Source organism: Bufo bufo, chromosome 1 (assembly GCF_905171765.1).
Source record: "Bufo bufo chromosome 1, aBufBuf1.1, whole genome shotgun sequence".
Classification (NCBI taxonomy): domain Eukaryota; kingdom Metazoa; phylum Chordata; class Amphibia; order Anura; family Bufonidae; genus Bufo; species Bufo bufo.
Window position 1 is genome coordinate 445222188 of NC_053389.1, and position 19971 is coordinate 445242158.

Here is a 19971-nt window from a genome sequence, read left to right on the forward strand (position 1 = left end):
TTTTAGATTTTTACTTTGTTTTATTTTCTTTTTGTTCCAGATCATCAGGGATAACAGAGACGCACTAGACCTCTCTGTTCTCCCGGGGTTGAGCTGCGCCAGTGCCGGTCACCCGCACTGCTGCCTCCCCCACAGAAGGCAAGGTGGACCAGGGCAGCCCAGCTCCCCTGCATCCCGCCAGCGCAAGGGTCGCCCGCACGCCAAGTCCCTCCCCCGGCGTCCTGCCACTACGGTGCCAGTAGCTGAAGGGGCGACCCTGCTGGAACAGACCGAGGGTGAAGACGGCTATGGTGAGAGATTGGCTTCTCCAGCCCTACGTCCCCCCCCCCCCCCCCCCCCCTCGGTCTCCTGCGTGCCTGACCCTTACCTGGGCCTATGGACCCTTCTGTCCCTGCTAGACCTAGGCTGGCCCTGGGCTGCCGCAGGGCGACATCTGCTCCCTCTCTCCTGGCCTCCAGGACATTGGCACCCTTGTTCCTACAAGAGGAATGCCTAGGGAGCTGCGGAGGTCCGCACCTAGCTGCCCCTGACGGAGGGGTCATGCAGGCGTCCCACCCTCACAGACCCGGTCTCAGGGTCCCCCTCCCTCTTACCGGCCACTACTTCAGGGCCAGAGGGCCCGCGCCTTGCTGCCACTGACCCTCCCTGCTCTCACGGGCACCGGTCCAGGGGAAAGGTGGTTGTAGCTGCCGGCAGGGGTGAAATCATATGGAGCGCTGTTCTAGGCCAGGGGCCCGCTCCAGGGGTAAAATGGCTGCCGGGTGCAGGGTCCTGACTTCCGGACACCTGGGTGGGCACCGCGGCCTGCAAAGGAGCGCTTCAACAGCCCCGGCCGACCGTCGGAACCTTCCGGTCGGCCGGGCGCCGAAGTCTTGTGTTCCACTTCAAGACGATCCCGCTCTATCCGGGTCCCCGGCTCGCGGGGTGGGCACCCGCGGCCGGTATGTGCCGCTCCGTAGGCCCGGCTGGTACTTTAAGTACTTGCGGCCCCGGTCAGCCGGGCGCCGCTAAAAATTTAGGCCCCGGCTCTTCCGGCCCGCGGGGTGGGCACCCGCGGCCGGTATGTGCCGCTCCGTAGGCCCGGCCGCTACTTTAAATACTGTGCGGCCCCGGTTCGCCGGGCGCCGCTAAAAATTTAGGCCCCAGCTTCACGGCCTACTAGGCCGCAAAAATTCAGGCCTCTGTTGGAGGGGGCTGGAACTTCTCCAGGCGCGAATTTTTCCCGCCTGGAGGTTCCCCCGCCCACAGAGGATGGGCCTGTATGGGTGGATCTGTGCCCTGTAGGTGGCATCTGCCTCAGTGAGGCTGTGTGTTTAAAAAAAAAAAAAAAAAAAAAAAAAAAAAATTTATTATATATATGACTTGTGGGCTGCGCAGGACGCTGCAGCCTCATCTCAGAGTGCTGCCTGTATACATGCCCCCTTCCATAGGCGGCATGGTGTCGCGCTCCCCGGCTGCGGCGCTGCCAGGTTCTTTTTTTCCCCTTCTGGGGGTTTTTTTGCCCTCTCCGCGCTACGGCGCTGGTCAAGGTGCATGCTTTTTCTGTAGGCAACATTCGTCACCCTCTCCAGTTATGGTGCCTGCCATGTGCAGGACCCCCCTCCTGGGCGGGATACTGCACTCTCCCTAACTGCGGGTTGGCCTTGTGCATGACTTTCTTTGGCGGCCTACTGCAGTTTCTCCGGATACAATGCTGGCCATGTGCACGACCCCCTTACATAGGTGGAACACGGCACTCTCACTGGGTTCGCTGCTGGCCATGTGCGTGCCCCCCTTCCATAGGCGGAACGCTACACTCTCACTGGATTCGTTGCCGATCATGTGCATGACCCCCTTTTTCAGGCGGAATACTGCACTTTCACCGGATACGGTGCTGGCCATGTGCACGACCCCCTTCCTTAGGCGGAACTCTGCACTCTCACTGGATTAGCTGCCGGCCATGTGCGTGCCCCCCTTCCATAGGCGGAACGCTACACTCTCACTGGATTCGTTGCCGATCATGTGCGTGACCCCCCTTTTTTAGGCGGAATACTGCACTTTCACCGGATACGGTGCTGGCCATGTGCACGACCCCCTTCCTTAGGCGGAACGCTGCACTCTCTCTGGATTCGCTGCCTGCCATAGGCATGACTCCCTTCTGTGGACGGCATTCGGCACTCTCACTGGATTCACTGCCAGCCATGTGCATGACCACCTTCCATAGGCGATATGATGTACTCTCATTGGATTCACTACCGGCCTTGGGCATGCCTCCTTCCCGGGTGGCGGCATACATACACTCCCTCGGTCGGTGGTTGTTCTCTCGCCTGTACATTGTTGGCCATGTGCATGACCCCTATACATGCACTCTCTCTGGATCCACCGTCGGCCACATCATGACTCCCCTTCTGTGGGCGGTGTACGCACTCTCACTGGATTCGCTGCCGGCCATGGGCATGCCTCCTTCAGGTGGCATACACACATTCTCACCGACTGCTCGCATTCTCCCTGAATGCGATGCTGGCCTTGTGCATGATTCCCCCCCCCCTCCTTTTCTGGGCGGCATACTACGCTCACCAGATACGTTGCTGGCCTTGAGCATGGCCTCTAACATGGGCGGAACGCTTGCGCTCCCCTTGGATACGGTGCTGGCCTTGTGCGTGACCACCCCTCATTCCATGGGTGGAATTTTGCACGCTCACAAGATTCAAGGCTGTCCTTGTATGTGCTGTACTGGACTTGCACATGTTCCCCTTCATTGGCGGAGTAGTTACACTCTCACGAAATTTCGGTGTTGGGTGAATTGTTGCACACTCACTTAATGCTAGGATAGCCCTATGCATGTCCCCCTTTTCCCTAGGTGGACCTCCTGCGTTTCCGCTGGATACTGTGTGGCCATGTGCATGGCGCCTTTCTGGGCGAAGTATGGTATGCCCTACTTCTCTGACGTAGGTACGGCCTTGGGCATCTCCCCCTTTTTGGGGCAGGCCTTTGCATTCTTGCCCACTGCAGTTTGCCAGGTACATTTCCTCCCTTTCGGGGCGGTCAGTTTGCGTTCCATCTCATTCCATATTAGTCTTGTGCATAACTCCTTTCAGTTTGCACTCCCGTAGATACTGTGGCACTCTGTGGCTGGCCCTCTTCGCGGTGTTATATTTTTGCAGTGAGCGGACGTTCTTGTGCGTTGTTTGGGCCGTGTATGCCTTCTCGTCCTGTAGGTGGGTTGGCCTTCTCACTGCTTACGGGGCTACTCGTACGTAGCCTCCTTCCTCCTGCGACATTCTTTTTCTCTTGCGATACGATGATTGCCGCAAGCCTTGCACTATTCTCTAAGGAGATCATTCTGGTGCAGTGTGGTATGATTCTTTCCGGATTGGCGCCCTCGGTGCTTCAGTCTGATCTGCTACCAGGTTCGGGCCGCTCTTCTTGGGAAGGTCACCCAACTTCTCTTGGGTGCTCGCTTATACAGGTCCGGGGGACCTCCACCTTGGGTTCTTCAGGGTATTCGCCTTCTGCGTGGCGGTGAACCGGGCGTCTCTGTGTAGCGGTGTTCTGCTTTTGAGCTGTCCTATGGCCTCTCTGTTGCCCACTCCCCCTTTTTTGGTTGGAGGGTGTTATACCGGCCTCTGTCTCGCCTGCCTTTTCTCGCCGGCTCTGTTTGACTCCCACTCGGTACAGATCATTCCGATGTGGCGTCTGTTCCGGCCACGCTTCAGAGGCTGTTCCTTCACTGCCCTTCCCTCTGGGGAGAGCATGTTTGTTCATTTGGATGGTTATGGTGTTCCTTTTCAGTCTCCCTTGTCCACACTGGCTGTACTAGCTGTGTGCCTAGTTACCGGGTCTACCGCTTTCTGTCCTCCCGCTGGGTGCAGATTGCGTTTTTTTCCATTCTAGGCAATGTTTCGGCTTTGGATTCACCTTCTCGGTAACTTGGGAGGACTACCATTTGGTCAGGATTGTCTTTTGATCTCCCACACCGGAACTGTAGTCTGTCTTCCTGTGGTGGCTACATTGGCTTCGGCTTTAGCCTGTCTTGTCCTGGCGGTTGCTGGGCGGACCCTTCGGTTCCTGTCCGTTTGTCCTTCTGCTTCCCCACTCTGGGGGGATACGGGACAACCTTGCTCGGGGGCCGACGGGACCAGTTCTACCGACTGTTCTACCCGTGTTACTGGTCCGCGCCTGATCATTGGGTTTTCACCCGCTTGCCCAGGCGACTCTAGTGGGCTCGCTAGTGTTCGCTTCTAGCCGAGTTTTCGTCCAGGATCTGTGGTAGGACTTAGGGCTTTACCTGGGGTTCTGTGGGAAGCTGGGCGTTCCCCCACTCTGCCTTTCTCCATGGTTCTGTCTTTCTCCAGTCCGGCCTGGACCTGGGGCTGGGACTCTGTTGCTTGAAGTATCAAGTGTCATTCCTGTCCTTCCTCTTTCAGCGTTCCCCGTCCCTCTGGGCCTGTCAGGAACTTCTTCCATGGAGCGGCTCTTGGGTTCCTTTGTACTGCCCTCCGGTACCGTCCTGGGAACTACATACTGGGCTCTTGGCGCTCCAATTTTTCCTTGGAGCAGTTACAGAAGTTCTCTCTACTCCTTCTGTCCTGTACGGTTGGGTTTCTGTAGCCATCGTGTCTCTGACGGGTGCCTGAGTGGCGGCCCTTCTTGTTCCGAGCCTTCTGTCTTCCCCCAGGACAGGACTGTTCTCCATTCCGTCTCTTCCTTCCTTCTGAAGGTGGTATTTGTCCTTCATTTCATTGAGGCAGTCGTCCTCCCCTTCCCCCCCCTCGGGAACGGACACTTCACCGATTTGGACGTTGTTTGGGCCTTGCAGTTTTTACTTGGAGATCTCCGACTCTTGTCGACGTTCGGTCTCTTATGTTTCCAGGAGGTCCGAGCAAAGGGTTGACGGCCTCCAGGGTGACTTTCTTCCGCTTTCTCAGAGTGGCTCTTGTTGTGGTTGCCGCACCAAGGGCAGGGTCCTGCTTTTGGTGTCACCATTCATTTGGCCAGGGCCGTCGGTTTTTTCCTGGGCCGGAGGCTTTAGGCTTCGGCCATCCATTTGTGCAAGGCGGTCACTGGTCTTCCTTGCACACCTTACCGAGTTCTACAGGGTGCATACGCGGGCTTCGGCGTATGCTGCCTTGGGCCGCCTGGTCTGCAGGCGGCGGTTTTTTTTGATGCCTTCGGGTGCTTCGCCTTGGTGCTGTGGTCCCTCCCCCTTTGGACTGCTTTTGAACGTCCCAAGGTCTTCTGTGTCCCCCAAGGAAATTGGGCGAGAAAACGAGATTTTTGTATAACTTACCAGTAAAATCTCTTTCTCGCTCTTTCCTTGGGGGACACAGCACCCACCCATTCTTTGTTCTTCTCTGACTGTTTCCGAGTTTGTTTTACCCTTAGGGTAGTTGGCTTGTTGGTTCCAATTTTTTGGACTTTGCCTTTTCTCACTACTTGGACACGCAACTGGCAGGCTCTCTCTCCAGGCTGAGGGTATAGCTGTGGAGGAGGGGCTTAACAGTCTTCACTTAGTGTCACGCCTCCTAGGGAGATGAGCTATACCCAAGGTCTTCTGTGTCCCCCAAGGAAAGAGCGAGAAAGAGATTTTACTGGTAAGTTATACAAAAATCTCGTTATTGCGGACATGCTAGCGGCGATCTAGCCGTGCATGTCCGCAGCTCTATAACCGAAAACGAGGTGACAGAATCCCTTGAATACTAATACAGGTGCCGGCAGCAGAATCACATAGCCATGATCAGCGGCAGTTAACCCCTTAGGTGCGGCACCTAAGGGGTTACCTGCAGCTGATCGCAACTCCCAGCTATGTGATTCTGCTGCTGACACCCGCCTCCTGTATTAAAGGTTAATTATCATTGGTGGCGCCCCTTCCCCAGTATTAAAAAAAAATTGGTTCTAGTCCCTAAGGGGGCTAATAGTTATTAAATAAAAAGTAAAAAAATAAAAACACCAAATATAAATCGCCCCCTTTCCTAATTTTACATATAAAATATATAAACAATAAATAAATAAACATATCGCCATGTCCGAAAAGTACAAACTATCAAAATATTTTAAAAAATCTCCTATGCGGTGAACGCCTGAACAGAAAAAAAATTAAATTAAAACTGCGTGATTTTTTGCGTGGTATTGAACGGTATCGAGTATCGCTATACTTTTTTATAGTATCTAAATCGAATCAAAATTTTGGTATCGCAACAACCCTAGTGCTTGGTAAGCTGTGAGAAGGCCGAGGTGCTCACAGGAGCGCCGCGGCCTTCTCAAGCAGCTGATCGGCAGGGGGTTCGCGGCTGTCGGGCTACTACCGATCAGATGCTGATTACCTATCCTGAGGATAGGTCATCAATATTAAAATCTCGGACAACCCTTTAAATTAACTTTTAGGGTACATTCATGTAGTGGAAATTTTACTTTGATTTCAGCACACGAAAATGACGAGATACCTGCACCCCCTTCTTTCTAGTAGGAAACTACATTGTCACAGTTGCGGCCGAGTTTTTTTTTTTTTTTTCTGTCGATTTGGAATTTGCATTAGTGACATGCCACTTTGAATAGGAATAATCTGCCTGTATATCTGTGGCACTTGTTAATGCAAATTCATAGCAGAAATCTGAGGGTCAGTCTACGATTTGAAAAAGAAAAGAAAAAGAGAATTGGATCGCACATCCACAAGCTTTGCTTTGATCTATAACTGCTTCGCAAAATTAACATCGCTTCTCAGTGCAATATTTAGTGTACGGCCGCCTATACTGCATGCTATATAAGAGGCATTAGTGTACATTTTGATCAAAAGGCATAAGCCCACTCACCGCGTCAAGGTTGCCCCTTAGAGTGGGACCTACTCTAAATTTGGCATGGCACTGCCTGGCAACCGCCGGCGCCACAACCCTGCACCAGCAGGCGGTGGGATTCAGCCGCCAAACAGCACCCCTGCTGTCTGGCAATGCCACCCTAGCACTGGGTCCCACCAGCGCAGCGCCACAGCAACAACGGCCTCCACCCAGCACCGCACTGTGTGAACAGTTGTCAAAGCTCACATTGTTACCTGCTCTCAGAGACTCACACTTATATTCCGGCTACTGCTAATTAAAAGCACCTGTACCGAATGGGAGGAGTGCTGGTCCTGGACAGAATAATCATACATGATTAAAGAAAAAGAGAATTGGATCGCACATCCACAAGTCTACGATTTCTCCTGTGGATTCTTCAAGCGAAAAATCTACTGTGTGACCTTATGTAGACTTTTCTTTGTTTCAGCTTTAAAATTAATGTTCAAATGTTCAAAGATGAACATACAAGTATAAAACACGTCTACTAACCCAGTAATTAATATTTCTTCCTGTTCCTTTTTTCTCTGCAGATATTTGTAGAGCGGACCAGTAACAATAAGCACTTGAACACCATCAACATCCGTCACATCGCTAACTCTATTCGAACCCATGGCACTGGGATTATGAGTACAACGGTAGGCATTTTTATAATCAATTGTCATTCTGTATTATTGTCCTTCAAGATTTTGAGGTAAATTATTGAAAATAACCAACAGAAAGAAATCTGCTCCTGATTACAAGATGCAATGTGACGTGAATGTCAGACATTTCTGCTGTGTGTGAAGGCATGACAGTGAAGAAAAAATGGTTAAAAACTATAAAATTTTTATTTTTCACTGCCATTTTTTCTTGGAGACCTTTGTGAAAAATGACCCCCTTGACTTTTATGGGTGCAGTTGGCTGTGAAAATGGATAAAAAAGAAAATCCTAATTTTTGCCGGTCGGTTTACATGGTCCATTAAAGAAAAATGTGAATACACCCATAGACTGTCATTGTTTTGAAAACGGTCGTGTGACGGACATTGAAAAAAATGGGAATATCTTCAGAAATGTTATAAAAACATGAATGTCATTGTTTTTTTCTGCTTGGGAAGCCACACTTCCTTATTCTGGAATTTACATCTTCCATCAGCCATAATATGGCCACAGATGGAAGGGCATGTACCTACAATAGTTTCCTGGAAACATGGGGGGAACATTTATCATTTTACACCACTATTTTGGCAAAAGTCACAAATTATGGCTTACCATAATTTTCAGCTTCCTACTTCTCTCGCCACTTTTCAAAAGTGGTGAGAGAAAATTGGGTGGAGCCTAGCAGAGGGGGCCTGGCCAAAAACTGGCGTAAATAACCGTTCAAATCTATGCCTAGCTGCTGTAGATTTGTATTTTTGGTGCTACAAACTTTATACTAAGAGTGCTGTTTGTAAGGCCAGTCCTAGTATGTCTCCCCCAATGTGTTACAGTGAAGGATGAAGAGTGACTGTAGTCTGGGTGCACTATTTATTTCCCCTTACTAACTTATTAGCTCACATAATTGAGGAGTTTATTTGGTTCCTAATAATATGTATATGATTTCTCGCTCACGTGATTGTTGGACACATATGTAGATATAGCTGGTACCGCTAGGAGGCAGACACTAAGCCAAAAAAAAAAAAAGTTTGCTCTTGCCAGTTTATCCTGTCCTTCCTGGAAAGAGCTAACCCATTTTAGCTTAGTGTCCGTAGACTGCAGACCTCCCTACTTTAATGGGCTCTTCTGCTTTTTTGTTCTTTTTTTTTTTTTTGCCTTTCTTTTCAAGTGGAAAACGGTTTACCTTGCCTTCCTGTATCCATGTTGTTTTCCCTTACTGTTCTTTCCTCCCCCAAAAAGGCAATGTGGGACAGGGCATCCTAGCTCCCCTGTCACCCTCCAGCCATGGGGTCACTAGGTTCACCACAGCCCCCCTCCATTACAGCCTATTACCTTGTGTGCAGCGGCTGCTGGTATTCTGAGGGTACCTTCTTGGTACTTCAGAATAAGGTAGTTCTCTGCCTGATACAGTCCTATCTCCCTAAAGTCTCCCCTTTCATATTAATAAAGCCAATGTCCTTCCTTTCTTTTGCCCTTCTCCATCGCATCTTCAGCAACCCTCTCTCCATCATCTGGATTTTGTCCGGGCTCTCATGGTTTACTTGTCTTTAACGGTCCCCTTCCACCACACGGTCTCCTTGTTCGTCCTTTCTGACGGTCCATGTAAAGGTTTGGCAGCCTGATTCAGCTGATTTCTGAATGCCAATAAAAATTACCAGACCGCATAAAATATAAATATAATTTGACACAAGTGCATATAAGTATCTCATACATACAACGAACAGAGTCTATTTACCCATTATGTGTCTCCTCTGGGATGGCGCCAGCCCAGACGCGTGCTTTGGCAGACCTTCGTCTGGGGGTGACGTCATCTCCGAGGGACACACTTTAAATGCAATGACCAGTTAATCATGAGCCCCACACCATAATTAAGAAATAAGTGGCATCTGGACATATGGTGCTGAAATGGAATGCAAGGGGGGAGGGAGAGGATCAAGGAGTATAAGGCTGGGTTCAGACCTGAGCGTATTTGATATGCGAGTTTTTGTCGGGCGTTTTTATGCGCGTTTTTTGCAATAGTAAATTTGTGTGATTGACTGCAGTGTCCTATGGCCACAAACGCGAGTCAAAACACCCCAAAGAAGCTCAAGAACTTGTTTGAGCGTAGGGCGTTTTTCAGCGCGTTCAAACGCGCTGTAAAACGCTCAAGTGAGAACCAGGGCCATAGGGAAGCATTGGTTTTCATGTGTTGAGCGTTTTACAGCGCGTTTGAACGTGCTGTAAAACGCTCAAGTGTGAACCCTGCCTAAGGGAAACAGGGAAATGCAGAGCATAGCGCAATCTCCTCGATGATGCGGCGGTCACATGACCGCCCGTAGTCACGTGATATCCCCGGCAAAGCTGCGATACTTAGATCGCGGAAATGCCGATGGGACACAACGCAATATAGCGCATGCGCGGGCCCGATTGTAATAAGACATATCCTAGCTAGATGGAATGGATAAAATGTCATGATCCTAATTAAATAAATATATATATAATATATATATATATATATATGTATGTGTTATAGAGCACAAACATCACAATAAATAAACGTGATTAAATCCAAGTGACAGTGATGCATAAAAAGTGAAAATTGAGAAAAAAAATAAAATTACTAATAAAAAATTAAAAATAAAAGTAGAAATAATGGCGAATGTGAAAAAATGTGTGTGTGAAAAGATAAGAACATTGTGAGCAACATAGAAAATGAACAAAACATGAGTGTAAATATATATATAAAAAATATATAAAAAAAGTGAGTGAATGTGATAAACAAATCATGTGTATTAAATGATGTGTATGAATGACCTGTGAAAATAATTGACATGATTAATGAATACATAAAAACAAACTGTTGAAGTACCCTAATAAAAGGAAAAAATAAAAAAAATGAATAAAAATATATTTAATAAATAGGTTCTTTCCTTTTATACTACTTTTTATTTTATACTTTATCTCCCGCTTCCCTCCTCCTCCCTCCCCCTATCCTTACCACATACATGTGGGGATCTATGCCGGGTGACCACAAAACATTCAGAGCAAGTAGAATAACAGAATAATGAAAACAAAAAATACAAATAAAAAATATATCAATAATAAACAAAAAAATAAATAAAAAAATAATAAATATATGAATATATAAAAATTATATAGACAGCACAAAAATAAGTGATCCCACATGATACATACCAAAAATAATAAATGATAAAATAAAAATGATAAAAAAAATATGAATCTAAAACAATGAGTGTGCAGACTCGAAGAACGGCGATAAAAATGATGAAAAACCAGATGATTTATTTAGACCATTAGAACGTAGCGTATTAAACTTCCAAATCCATTTGCATTCTAACTGAGCCAATCTCCTTGTAATATCCCCACCATGCATGTTCTTCAACACGCAATCAATAGATCGAACCTTTAACCCAGTCGAATCACAGCAGTGATGGAATTTAAAATGCCTAGCGACTGGTTTCAACTTGGACTCATCTGTTTCATCTCTGGCAGATACAATATCACGGACATGTTCACGCACCCTGATCTTCAGCTCTCTTTTAGTGAGCCCTACATATACTTTTAGACAAGGGCATGTCGCATAATACACCACCGCCGTGCTGGAACATGTTAACCGGTGGGTAATTAAAAAGGTCTTCTCACTAGTGGTGTCTGAAAAATCTATGGCTCTTACCATATTGGCACAGGCAATACATTTACCACAAGGTACAAACCCCCACTTGGGCCTGCCAATACCAGGAAAGATCGGAGGAATCGGTGTCATGTAAAAGCTTTTCACCAGATAGTCTCTCAGATTCTTGGATCTCCTTGTGACCAAAGAAGGACTTGAAGAAGCATATTTCGCTACGATTGGATCTGTCAAAAGAACCGGCCAATACTTTTCCAAACAGGCTCTCATTTCATGCCATCTGGAGTGGTAGTTCGTGATAAACCTTGCTTTATTATCATCCGTTCTCGCCTTCCTGGAATAAAGCAGATTGAGCGAGTACATAACTGATTTCTGAAGCCTATCTTGCCAAAGACAAGGCTTCTCCTCCTAGAGTCGCTGCTCATTCGACCACGGCGACTAGTGCTTCTTGAGTGGTATGCCACCACGCATCTGCTCTCCAGGTTTGTAAGGGCACTGTGCTATCCAAAGACCTTTACAGGAGCATTTCATGCTAAATGTATACATTCTGTTATACTGGGTCTATGGCCTAAGGGGGCAGTGCACCAGACAATCCCTGTGGCATGCACTGCCCCCCCAGGCTTTGCATACCTTGGTATTTTAGTTATACCTATGTTCTGTTGAAGTTACCAGCTTGTTGTTTTTCATTTTAGGTAAATTTCACATACCAGTTTCTGCGTAAGAAGTTTTATATATTTAGCCAGTTTATGTATGATGAGCACATAAAGTCCAGATTGATCAAGGATATTCGCTATTTCAGAGAAGTTAAGGACCAAACTGATCAGAAGGTAAATTCACACATCCCATTTGAGACCCAGTGGCAGGTTATGTGTTTTACTGCCATGCTCTGAAGATACTCGATTTTGTAGCATATTTTTTTCTTATTTGCAGCTAATTTTCTTTTTTATAGTGTCCTTTTGAGAGGGCAGAAAAGTTTAATCGTGGAATCCGTAAACTTGGCCTCACTCCCGAAGGACAGAGCTACCTGGACCAGTTCAGGCAACTCATCAGCCAGATTGGTGATTATAATGTTTTAGCAAAAAACAATGAAATAATAGACTTATATATATCTTTTTATGCTGGTTGTTAACCTAATGTTTAGAATGTTCTTAAAGTAATAAAAAAAAATTGAGTAATGCATAGTGAGTTCTCGTCTGTGAATGGCGGTAACAGATTTTCCTTGTATCTTGCTTTTTTATGACTACTTGATGCTGAGCAGTACTTTTCTTTGCAGGGAATGCGATGGGCTACGTGAGGATGATCCGGTCTGGTGGCCTTCACTGCTGCAGTAATGCAATCAGGTATCTTCAAATTCTTGTATACCTTTGCAACCATTTTCTTATTGTTAAAGTGCATCTAAGATGAAAGCTGAAGCAACCTGAAATTGTCTTGCTCTGAAACAGTCACAACAATTACTGCAGCTTCTATACAGACCTGTGTATCTGGCTATGCCCTCTCCACACCCTTGCCATAGAAACACCACATAAAAACAATATTTTGTTGCAGTGGCGTTGAGGTTTCTGACTTTTTTACACCAGAAATCAGGCGCAGGAAGATGATAAATCTCCCCTAAAGTTCTGCAGAATAGCTGTAGTCACAAAATGGTAGGCTGTTTTTGATGGGGAATTTTTGAAGAGTTGCTTGGAGCAATAAAAATAAGTTGCAAAATTTTGCTTTCTCTTTACATTATACTCATTGTAGGACATAAAAAAAGATCCACACATGTAAATGAGACTGTCAGAAGTCCCCGAGGATACGAAGCCTACTTTTGACCTTTGTACTGTCTTTGTCCTAGTAGGACACTGACTTCCGGGACTCTGCCCAGTCAATTGCTCCTACAGCCCCAACAGAAAGGACATGGGTGTAATTTAAAGGGAGTGTCATCAGTGATGTTATGTTTCATTTTCCATATCACTATTTATTTATATATATTTTTTTTTAAATCCTGCCGTTTTCCCAGTGTCCACTAAGCCTAATAATAAGCACCACTTCCTGGTATGTACAGATCATTTTTCAGCAGTCATCTCCTTTTCATTATAGGAAGGATTAGATTGACATAATCTACAATGCATTCACAAAGCCCAGCAGTGAACAGCAGTGTCTGGCAATGCTTGAGAAATCTGCTTTAACAGCCTGCTGGATTTCGTAGCGTAGATGTGAACATACCCTAAGCATTCAGGCCTTTTGTTCAATACTTTGGCGGTAATTACAGCCTCTAGTCTTCTTGGGTATGATACCACAAGGTTTGTACACCTGGATTTGGGGATTTTATGCCATTCTTCTCTGTAGATCCTCTCAAGCTGTTTCATGTTGGATGGGGACCGTCGGTGGACAGCCATTTTCAGGTCTCTTCAGAGGTGTTTGGGTTCAAGTCAGCACTCTGTCTGGGCCATGCAAGGATACTTACAGAGTTCTCCCTAAGCCACTCCTGTGTTGTCTTGGCTGTGCTTAGTGCCATTGCCTTGTTGGAAGGTGAACTTTCTGCCCAGTTCGAGGTCCAGAGCACTCTGGTGCAGATTTTCATTAAGAATAACTCTGTACTTTGCTCCATTCAGCTTTCCATCAACCCTGACCAGTCTCCCTGTCCCAGCCGATATGAACAACAGCCCCACAGCATGATGCTGCCACCACCACCATGCTTCACTGTAGGGATGGTATTGGGCAGGTGATAAACGGTGTCTGTTTCCTCCACACATGACACTTAAAATTTAGGCCAAAAAGTTAAAATTTGGTTACATGAGACCAACAAACCTTCTCACAGTCTACAGGTGATTTTTTTTTTATTTTTATTTTTTGCAAACTCCAGACGGGCTTTCATGTGTCATTTACTGAGAAGAGGCTTCTTTCTCTGTACTTTGCCATAAAGCCCAGATTGGTGGAATGCTGCAGTAATAGTTGGCCTTCTAGAGGTTTCTCCCTTCTGCACACAAAATCTTTGGCGCTCAGCTAGAGTGGCCATTGATTACCTCTTACAAAGGCCCTTCTACCCCAATTACTTAGTTTGGTGGGGCGGCCAGCTCTAGGAATAGTCCTGGTTGTTCCAAAATTCTTTCATTTAAGAATTTAGGAGGCCACTGAGCACTTGAGAACTTTCAGAGCAGCAGAAATTTTTTGTATCCTTCTCCAGATCATTGTCTTTACACAATCCAGTCTCTGAGCTCTACAGGCACTTCTTCTCTCCTCACGCTTAGTTTTTGCCCTGAGATGCTTTGTCATCTGTGAGACCTTATATACACAGTATTGTGTCCAACTCTTCTATCAACTGAATGATTAAGAGATGGGAGGCCCCCTTAGCAAAATTTCAAGTGTAATAGCAAAGGGTCTGACTTATGTACTTATGTGAAATTTTTGTTTTTCCTTTTTAATAAATTAGCAAAAATGTCCAAGTTTTTTTCAATGTTAGCAAGGGCACCATTACAAAATGTGAAAAAAGTGAAAGGGTCTGAAGACTTTCCGAATGTGTTGTGTGTGTGTGTGTGTATATATAGTTAACACAGGATCCACAATTGACTATAGTAGATCTCACAGCTTCTCTACTCCCTCCTGATGTCTGCATAGGTCACAGAGCATGCCTAGAAAACTCTCCTTTAGTAGTGCCCTCCTGTACATTGTGTCTATGGCTAATGGTGGCTGCTAAATGCTGTTGACAATAGCTTGGGTAAGATGGCAGCCCCCAAAATCATATTCAGGATACAGAAGAAAAAAATAATCTACAATCAGAAAATAAAACTGAGAAAATAAAAACAAAAAAATGTGTTCCTTTCTGGTTTTAACTGGCAGACGACAACTCTGTCCATATTTTCTTTATATAGAGCTTAAAGACTTCATAGATAGAGATGTCAAGCTGCCGTGGATTTCATTCTGGTACACAGTCAGCCAGAGTATATGCCTAATTTATGACCAGGCATGCACCTCATCATAAATTAGTTGCATTCTCCGGCGGTGCAAGAGATTTCAAAGACTGGCGTAAAACAACGGCCATTGAAATCTCTCCCTATGTAATGTACGTACTTTTGTTTTATTTTTATTTTTTTTGTTTTTTGTGTGCATCTATTCTCTATTTTTTTCACTAGATTTGTACCAGATTTAGAAGACATAGTCAATTTTGAAGAACTGGTGAAAGAGGAGGGTTTGTCTGAAGAAACCCAGAAGGCTGCAAGGTGATTTTTTCATATTAGCACTTTGTTATATAACTTAAACTCGCACCTTGCCATTACGTTTGCGGCTTACATTGAGTACTGTATTACTATTATTGATCTGAGGGCTGAAGTGAAATAAAAAGGAATGTTCTTTTTCCAGACAGCTAGATTTCGTGCTTAGTGACCTAACAAGAAATTCAGCAGAAGGCACTGAATACTTCAAAATGTTGGTGGATGTATTTGCTCCTGAATTTCGCAGTATAAAGAATATTCACCTCCGGAACTTTTACATCATCGTCCCACCTTTGGTGTGTTACAGCTCTGCTTGATTTACAATTCCTATATCTGTTTCAGTTTATGTTATCTGTCTCTCTATATATCTATATCCCTTCTATCTCTCTCTTGCTCTGTCTTTCTTTACTTCCGTTTATCTACCTCTTTTTCTATTTCACTCTGTTTCCCTACCTCTTGAGAAACAAGTAGTTGTTGCCTTTTTGCACATCTATTTCTCAAAAGTATTGTTGCCTTTATGCACGGATAGTTGATATCTACCCTTTCCACTGTGTACAAATTTACCAAGCCCCTTTCTGCTTTTTTTTTTGTTTATTATTTAAAGCGTTACCTTAAGTTGTAAAACAACTTCCCATAAATTAATAGTACAGGTGAATATAAGAAACTTTGTAATATATCTAATTAGAGAAAAATAGTTTTATCTGCTTTTTTCTTTTCTGTTTTTGACATTGACGACTATGGAGAGAAGAGGGTGGAGGAGACTGCTGGATGAGAAATACACAAACTGAAGTTTCTTAGCTTTGCTACACTTAGCAATTTTGACTCTACTAGATCTGGTAGGATAAGGCTCTACCACTGTTCAGAGTGAGGTAATAAATCACTGCAGCCTCCTTATCCTTCCACCTCTCTCGATAGACTTCTGTGTGTGAGGCTGGAGAAAGAAGCTATTAGAGATAAGAGGCTGAATGAAGGAAAGACAATGAGAAGCCCATGAGAAAGCATACTCCTTTAATAAGATATATTGCCAAGTTTCTTATATTCAGCTGTACTTTTAATTTCTGAAAACTTATTTATAACTGGAGGTACACTTTAAAGCTTTAGATTTACTTTTGCTGGATCTACACTACATATACTGCACTATAAATTCTATATATATATATATATATATATATATATATATATATAATTTTAATTCAGTCATCCCAGCTGGAACAATTCATAATTAGGATAGTAAATTAGATATTATATTTGTTAATACTGTATATCATTGCATCACACCTACTGTTAAAACGTGTTGTCAACATTGAACACCCCTTGTCCTTATAGCATTGTAGAGAGGGAGGTCTGCAACGTGAGACAGAAGAATTAAATAGAGCAATTTCTGTAAAATGCATTTGGAGGACTGCACACTTTCTAACCAGATTTTTCTTTTTTCCCCTAGACACTCAACTTTGTTGAGCATTCTATCAACTGCAAGGAGAAGTTAAACAAGAAAAATAAAGTTGGTGCTGCTTTTACAGATGATGGGTTTGCAATGGGTAAGTTACTGTACCTATGTCAAATTTTTCTGATGGAACTGCTTTAAATGTACATGTCGAGCCCCTCCTTTGCTTGAGTTTTCTATTGGTGCACCAGAATATTAGCTGCTCTGCAGTTTGCTGCAAAGGAAATGTATAGCCCTACCTGGCTTCCCCTATAGCCAGAGCGGAAGGAGAAAAAAAGAGGGTTAATCACCAGACCTTCTATTCGAGGGTCTGAGAAAAACTATTGCAGGGCGCCAAAGGAGAGCAGAGGTGAATGGATATCTAGTGGATGTAGGAGGGCTGGCTGCCACTGGTCAACACCTAACCCTGATGGCACAGGGTAGGAGATTCGGAGGTAAATGGTTATGCGTAGAAACGCTGAAAAAAAGACCAGGTGTACGGCGCCAAAGACCCTTGGATGGGTAAAGTTTAAAGTTGGATCCCTTTAGTCAAAATGTCACACAAAGGTTTTGTAAGACCTTAGTGGTTGCAAAGTGTAAAATTAAAAAGAAAATAATAATTTAAAAAATGCTGCAACGCAGCTTCTAGCCCCGCCCCCAGCCTTCATAACCCATACATCAAAATGATCGGTATGGAAACGGAACATCATTTTAAAAAATGACATTAAAATAAAGCTCTGTGTATCACCAATAAAGGCATAAAAATTATTTACATAAACAGCTGGGAAAAAAAGTAGTGGCTTTCAAGGATGTATGTATTAAAAAAACAAAAAAAAAACGCTAAATGTGTCTGGTCAGGAAGGGGGTTAATGGCCTGGTCTTGAAGTAGTTAAAGTTTTTCTTGGAGTACAATATTGATGGCCTATTCTCAGGACAGGTAAACAATATCTGATCAGCGCCACGGTCTCGGCTGGTGAATGGATATCTAGTGGATGTAGGAGGGCTGGCTGCCACTGGTCAACACCTAACCCTGATGGCACTGGGTAGGAGATTCGGAGGTAAATGGTTATGCGTAGAAACGCTGAAAAAAAGACCAGGTGTACGGCGCCAAAGACCCTTGGATGGGTAAAGTTTAAAGTTGGATCCCTTTAGTCAAAATTACGGACCCTAAGTTGTTGACACACTTTTTAAGAGTGTGTGCCCACACAGTAGATGATGCCACGTGTTTAGAGTAAAATAAATGGTAAATGGTATCGTATAGATCACATATGACCACAAATAAAAATAGTAGGATAAACAAATGGATTAAAAAAATTATAAAAATATATAAGGAAATATATATAATATATATATATTAATGGTGACTTACTTCACCCAGGAGGGTAATGTGGGATAAAACTCAAGACACCCACACCACACCTCCTGCGCCTGGGTCGCCCGTAGAGATGTTAGATTCGGATCAAAACACACTCAGGAGTCTTATCCTTTGTCTTTCCTTTTATTGCAAAGCCAGGGTGGGGGGAGAGTACAGCTCAACGTGTTTCGGGGCCTCTGTAAGGGTCCCCTTCATCAGGAGCAGATTGCCAGGGTTCAGAGAAGCTAGAATAGCGGAAGTCAGCTTGCTCTAGCTTCTCTTTTTAAGACACACCTTTAATCCTTTGTCAACCACATGCTGAATATATATGTCCGGGAGGTCGGCACATATCTTTGCACGGACGCTTTAAAAAAAATCTATGAAGAGTGACCTTAGGGCTCCTCATAAAGAAGGCAGGGATGGTTTTGCAGAGATTACAGTGTATAGAGATCAGGAAGCGTTCCCAGTGGTAATATGATCGTCTACGGCCTGGAGTAAGCACAGATCAGCTCTGCAGTGAGGCTATAGAACCCTGTACAACATCTGTAGGGGCTGTGTTTTCCCCATGGAATTGGGGATACCAAAAATCAGCAATAATTTTTTTTAAATGTAATGTTAAATGTCACACAAAAATTTTGTAAGACCTTAGTGGTTGCAAAGTGTAAAATTAAAAAGAAAATAATAATTTAAAAAATGCTGCAACGCAGCTTCTAGCCCCGCCCCCAGCCTTCATAACCCATACATCAAAATGATCGGTATGGAAACGGAACATCATTTTAAAAAATGACATTAAAATAAAGCTCTGTGTATCACCAATAAAGGCATAAAAATTATTTACATAAACGGCTGGGAAAAAAAGTAGTAGCTTTCAAGGATTGTATGTATTTAAAAAAAAAAAAAACGCTAAATGTGTCTGGTCAGGAAGGGGGTTAATGGCCTGGTCTTGAAGTAGTTAAAGTTTTTCTTGGAGTACAATATTGATGGCCTATTCTCAGGACAGGTAAACAATATCTGATCAGTGCCACGGTTTTAGCTGTTTAAAGAGGCCGTGGCACTCCAGTGAGTTTTGCAGCCTCCTCCCAGCACACCAAGCACAGCACTATACACTGAATAGCGGGTGTGCTTGGTATTGCAGTCCAGGCCCATTCACTTGAATGGCATGGTAATGCATATATGCCATGTGACCGATGAACGTGCTGTTACTGGCTTAGGAAGAGGCTGCAGCTCTCACTGGAGCACTACAGCCCCTTCAAACAGCTGATTGCTGGCGGTGCCAGGAGTTGAACCGATCAGATATTTTACTTCCAGAAATACCCTTTACCTTTAGGCTAGTCCTCAGTTGATCCTTTATGCGTTGTTACTTACAGGTGTTGCCTATATCCTCAAGCTATTGGACCAGTACCAAGAATTTGACTCATTGCACTGGTTCCAGTCTGTAAGAGAAAAGTATATGAAGGAGAAAAGAGCAGTCTCAAAGCAGCAGAACGTGCAGTCTAATAATCAGGATGAGAAGCTGCTTCAGACAATGAACCTTACACAGAAGAGACTAGACATCTATCTGCAGGTGAAGAAGCATATTTTCCCATGGACCTCTATGGTAGCCCTGTTACAGCTCTGTACAAAACTGACCTACATCATAGCTGTGTGCATGAGCCCTTACTTGGGCTGCTTGTTCTGGTAATTTCTCTTTGTGCAAATAATGAGACCTAATTGTATTTTCTCTTCCTCTATAGGAATTTGAATTCCTTTACTTCTCGCTGAGCAGTGCAAGAATCTTCTTTAGGGCAGACAAAACTGCAGCAGAAGAAAACCTGGAAAAGAAGGAAAAGGAAGGTCTGTATAACACAAGAACATATCTAGTAGGTCCATTCCTTTGTTGCCACAGTCAATAATTCAGCCTATTCCCCTTTTCTCCGCATTGAATGCAGGATAGG

General features: G+C 44.7%; 1 protein-coding gene across 1 annotated transcript in view; it reads left to right on the forward strand.

The window, feature by feature from the left end:
* WASHC4 (WASH complex subunit 4) overlaps window positions 1-19971 on the forward strand; it is a 119250-nt gene that overhangs the window by 90795 nt on the left and 8484 nt on the right. Inside the window, 9 exon segments of the mRNA XM_040408075.1 lie at window positions 7340-7444; window positions 11763-11897; window positions 12020-12128; window positions 12344-12410; window positions 15183-15269; window positions 15409-15556; window positions 16702-16798; window positions 19405-19601; window positions 19771-19870. Coding sequence (XP_040264009.1) covers window positions 7340-7444; window positions 11763-11897; window positions 12020-12128; window positions 12344-12410; window positions 15183-15269; window positions 15409-15556; window positions 16702-16798; window positions 19405-19601; window positions 19771-19870 — 1045 coding nt within the window.